A 2500-nucleotide genomic window follows, 5' to 3' on the forward strand; every position below is an offset into this window, starting at 1 on the left:
AGACACACGATTTTTAACCAATCAGCGTGCGTATTTCCTTGGGGCTGTTTCCTAAGTAACAACATCATTTATCTCCTTATTCACGCGAAGGCTTCTAGCATGCCTCTGTGCCAAAATCCTGCGGTGGCAATAAATCGAACTACACCATAAGAGAAATACAGAGAATATAATTTTTCTTCTGGTCTTTGAGCATTATCGTCACTAAGTAACTTATTCAATTTCTTTAGAAATGAGACCGCATCTTATGAATTTATGAGTAAAACTGTTTGAAAATCTATTGACCATAATATGAACACTGCTAAGCTCACAGCTGATTACACACAGGTATAGTTCTCATTTATAGAGAAAATTCTATTTTATCACTTAATAACCGGAGCTTGAGTAAAAAATAAGAGCGAGCTCAAATACTCAGATCTGGTAGTTCTTTACTTGACGTTACGTCAGTTTTTCAGTACTAGTTCTTCAGCTTGGAGAAATCCTGCAGAACTGAGAACAGGTTGGAATCGAAACGATTCTCGTCATCTCTGTCATAATGGGTTTGTTGAATTATTTCACTCAACATGCTTTTACATTCTGGACAGTCTCTGATTTGTAAGCAGGAAACTGGTCGACGAAATTTTCCCCAGAAGCTTTCGACGTGCGTATTGCACAACCGCACTTTGTAGTTACTATTTCTGTGTATCAGGGGTATCAGAGTCACCACTAACCCGAAAAACTGGGGATACACCTCGTCAAGAATCGTCTCTAATCGTTCAATCCTTTGTGTCAGGTAATATTGTGTCTTTTCCTTGTCGAGATCTTGCAAATGAACAGTTTCTGAAAGGGACTCAAGTCTCATATTCTTGAGCAGGTCGATGCAGCCCTGATGTACCCTCTCCAGGTTGTACAATTTTGCCAGCGCCAGAATCTTCATGACGTTTCCTTTTGTTTTAGGTTGGTCCTCGAGAAACTTCACACAAGGGTCGAATATGAGTTGTTTTACCTGATACTCGTGACTTAATTGTAGAAGATCTTCCACATTTTCCACTAAAAACATTGAAAGGAAAGGACTAAATTAAACAAAAGCCCAATTTACTTTTCAGAGGTAAATAGCGCCAGGCAAGTTGCGATGTTACCGTGAAAGACTTTCCTGAACATCTTAACTTCGAAGCAAGCTATATAGACAGTCCAAAGATTTTGTATGACCGTAGGATAATTCCTCTCCAGCGGAAACATTTGCCATATACGTTAGCTTTAATTATGTTGCAAAAATACTTACTTGTAATTTCCGCTCTCTCTTGGATGTACTGGAAGCCGTAAATTATCTTCAGAAAGTCCAGAACACCACTAGCATTTTTCTCAGGCAGAGGAATCTCGTTGGTTGTGGCTTCTTTGAATTGTGATTTGAACATAGCCTTGAACACTGGAGAGTTCATACTGAGTATCAGACGATGAACATGAAACTTCTCATTCTCCACCACAAGAATTATATCACTATCTTCCCAGGGTTCAGAAAAGCAATGCTTCACCTTCTTTTCTGATTGGTCTCCTCCTACAGACGGAAAGGGGTTGTTAAAATAAGCCAAATCGGAGTTTTAAGATTTTGTATACGTTTTTATCCCTAATTTATTCTATTCTTTTGTTATTTAAATATTTAAATAACAAAACAAAAGAAAAATAAATTAGGGATAAAATCGTATAAATATAGCAGATTTGCACGATGTCGTCATTTGACTACAACTAACAGAATTCCTTTCGTTTTTTCTTTATTATTTAAATTTTGAATTCCCAGTGGGGTTTTAATAACAATTGTCCTGATTAGCATAAGAAACAGAAAAAGTGAAGGATTCTGGTAGTTGTGGTCAAATGACACCATCATACAAATCGCCTATTGCACTACCGGATTCTTGAAACTCAGCCTTTAGAGCGGATGTTAGGTGCCTTTTTACATGAAATGCTACGAACGGAAAATCATCCAATTTATAAATATGCAAATATAAACATAGCTGAAAAAGGAAGGTTTTCGTGCCCAAGAATCTAAATTTGCATTCTCTACTTGCATGAACGCATATTAAATGGTGCATATTTCGAACAGACCGTGGAGCCAAACAACACACAATTCTGTTTTTATCTGCGGAAAAAACCTTAGATTCAATATTTATGCATTCAATTGTCTAATTTGGTGAGGAAACCTTGTTAATAACCGATCTTAAGATCAGTGTTCCTCCAGCTTCTTTCCCGTTCTTTCAGTATGCATAAGCAGCAGTATGTGAATCGTTAACTTACCAGTTTCGTTTTGGCTTCCCTTTTGTAAAAGGCTTGTGTCCTCGATGGTGCTGTTAGATGCCATCTCGATCTGTATATAAACTATTGAAAAATGTACCGTCACAAAGTGAAAAGGTATTTTAGTATGTATTCTGTGTTTCCTTCACCACTGTAGCACGGACGAAAAAATCCCTTCGATCCCGTGACACTGGGAGCAGGATCTGCACCTTTCATTAGGAGACTGGAGACCTAGAAA

At 37.8% G+C, this 2500-nt stretch overlaps 2 protein-coding genes across 2 annotated transcripts in view; both read right to left on the minus strand.

Annotated features, from left to right (window-relative positions):
• Positions 1–2500, minus strand: part of LOC145480994 (uncharacterized) — a 249618-nt gene that overhangs the window by 236237 nt on the left and 10881 nt on the right. The window lies entirely within an intron of this gene.
• Positions 455–2500, minus strand: part of LOC145480536 (BTB and MATH domain-containing protein 36-like) — a 2120-nt gene continuing 74 nt past the window's right edge. The window contains exons 1-3 of the mRNA XM_081458775.1: positions 2266–2500; positions 1259–1531; positions 455–1026 (exon numbers count right to left, since the gene is read on the minus strand). The exon at positions 2266–2500 is cut by the window's right edge and continues 74 nt beyond it. Coding sequence (XP_081314901.1) covers positions 455–1026; positions 1259–1531; positions 2266–2329 — 909 coding nt within the window. The 5' untranslated portion in view covers positions 2330–2500. The remainder of the gene's footprint in view (positions 1027–1258; positions 1532–2265) is intronic.

The sequence above is a fragment of the Orbicella franksi genome, chromosome 3 (genome assembly GCF_964199315.1).
Source record: "Orbicella franksi chromosome 3, jaOrbFran1.1, whole genome shotgun sequence".
Lineage (NCBI taxonomy): Eukaryota > Metazoa > Cnidaria > Anthozoa > Scleractinia > Merulinidae > Orbicella > Orbicella franksi.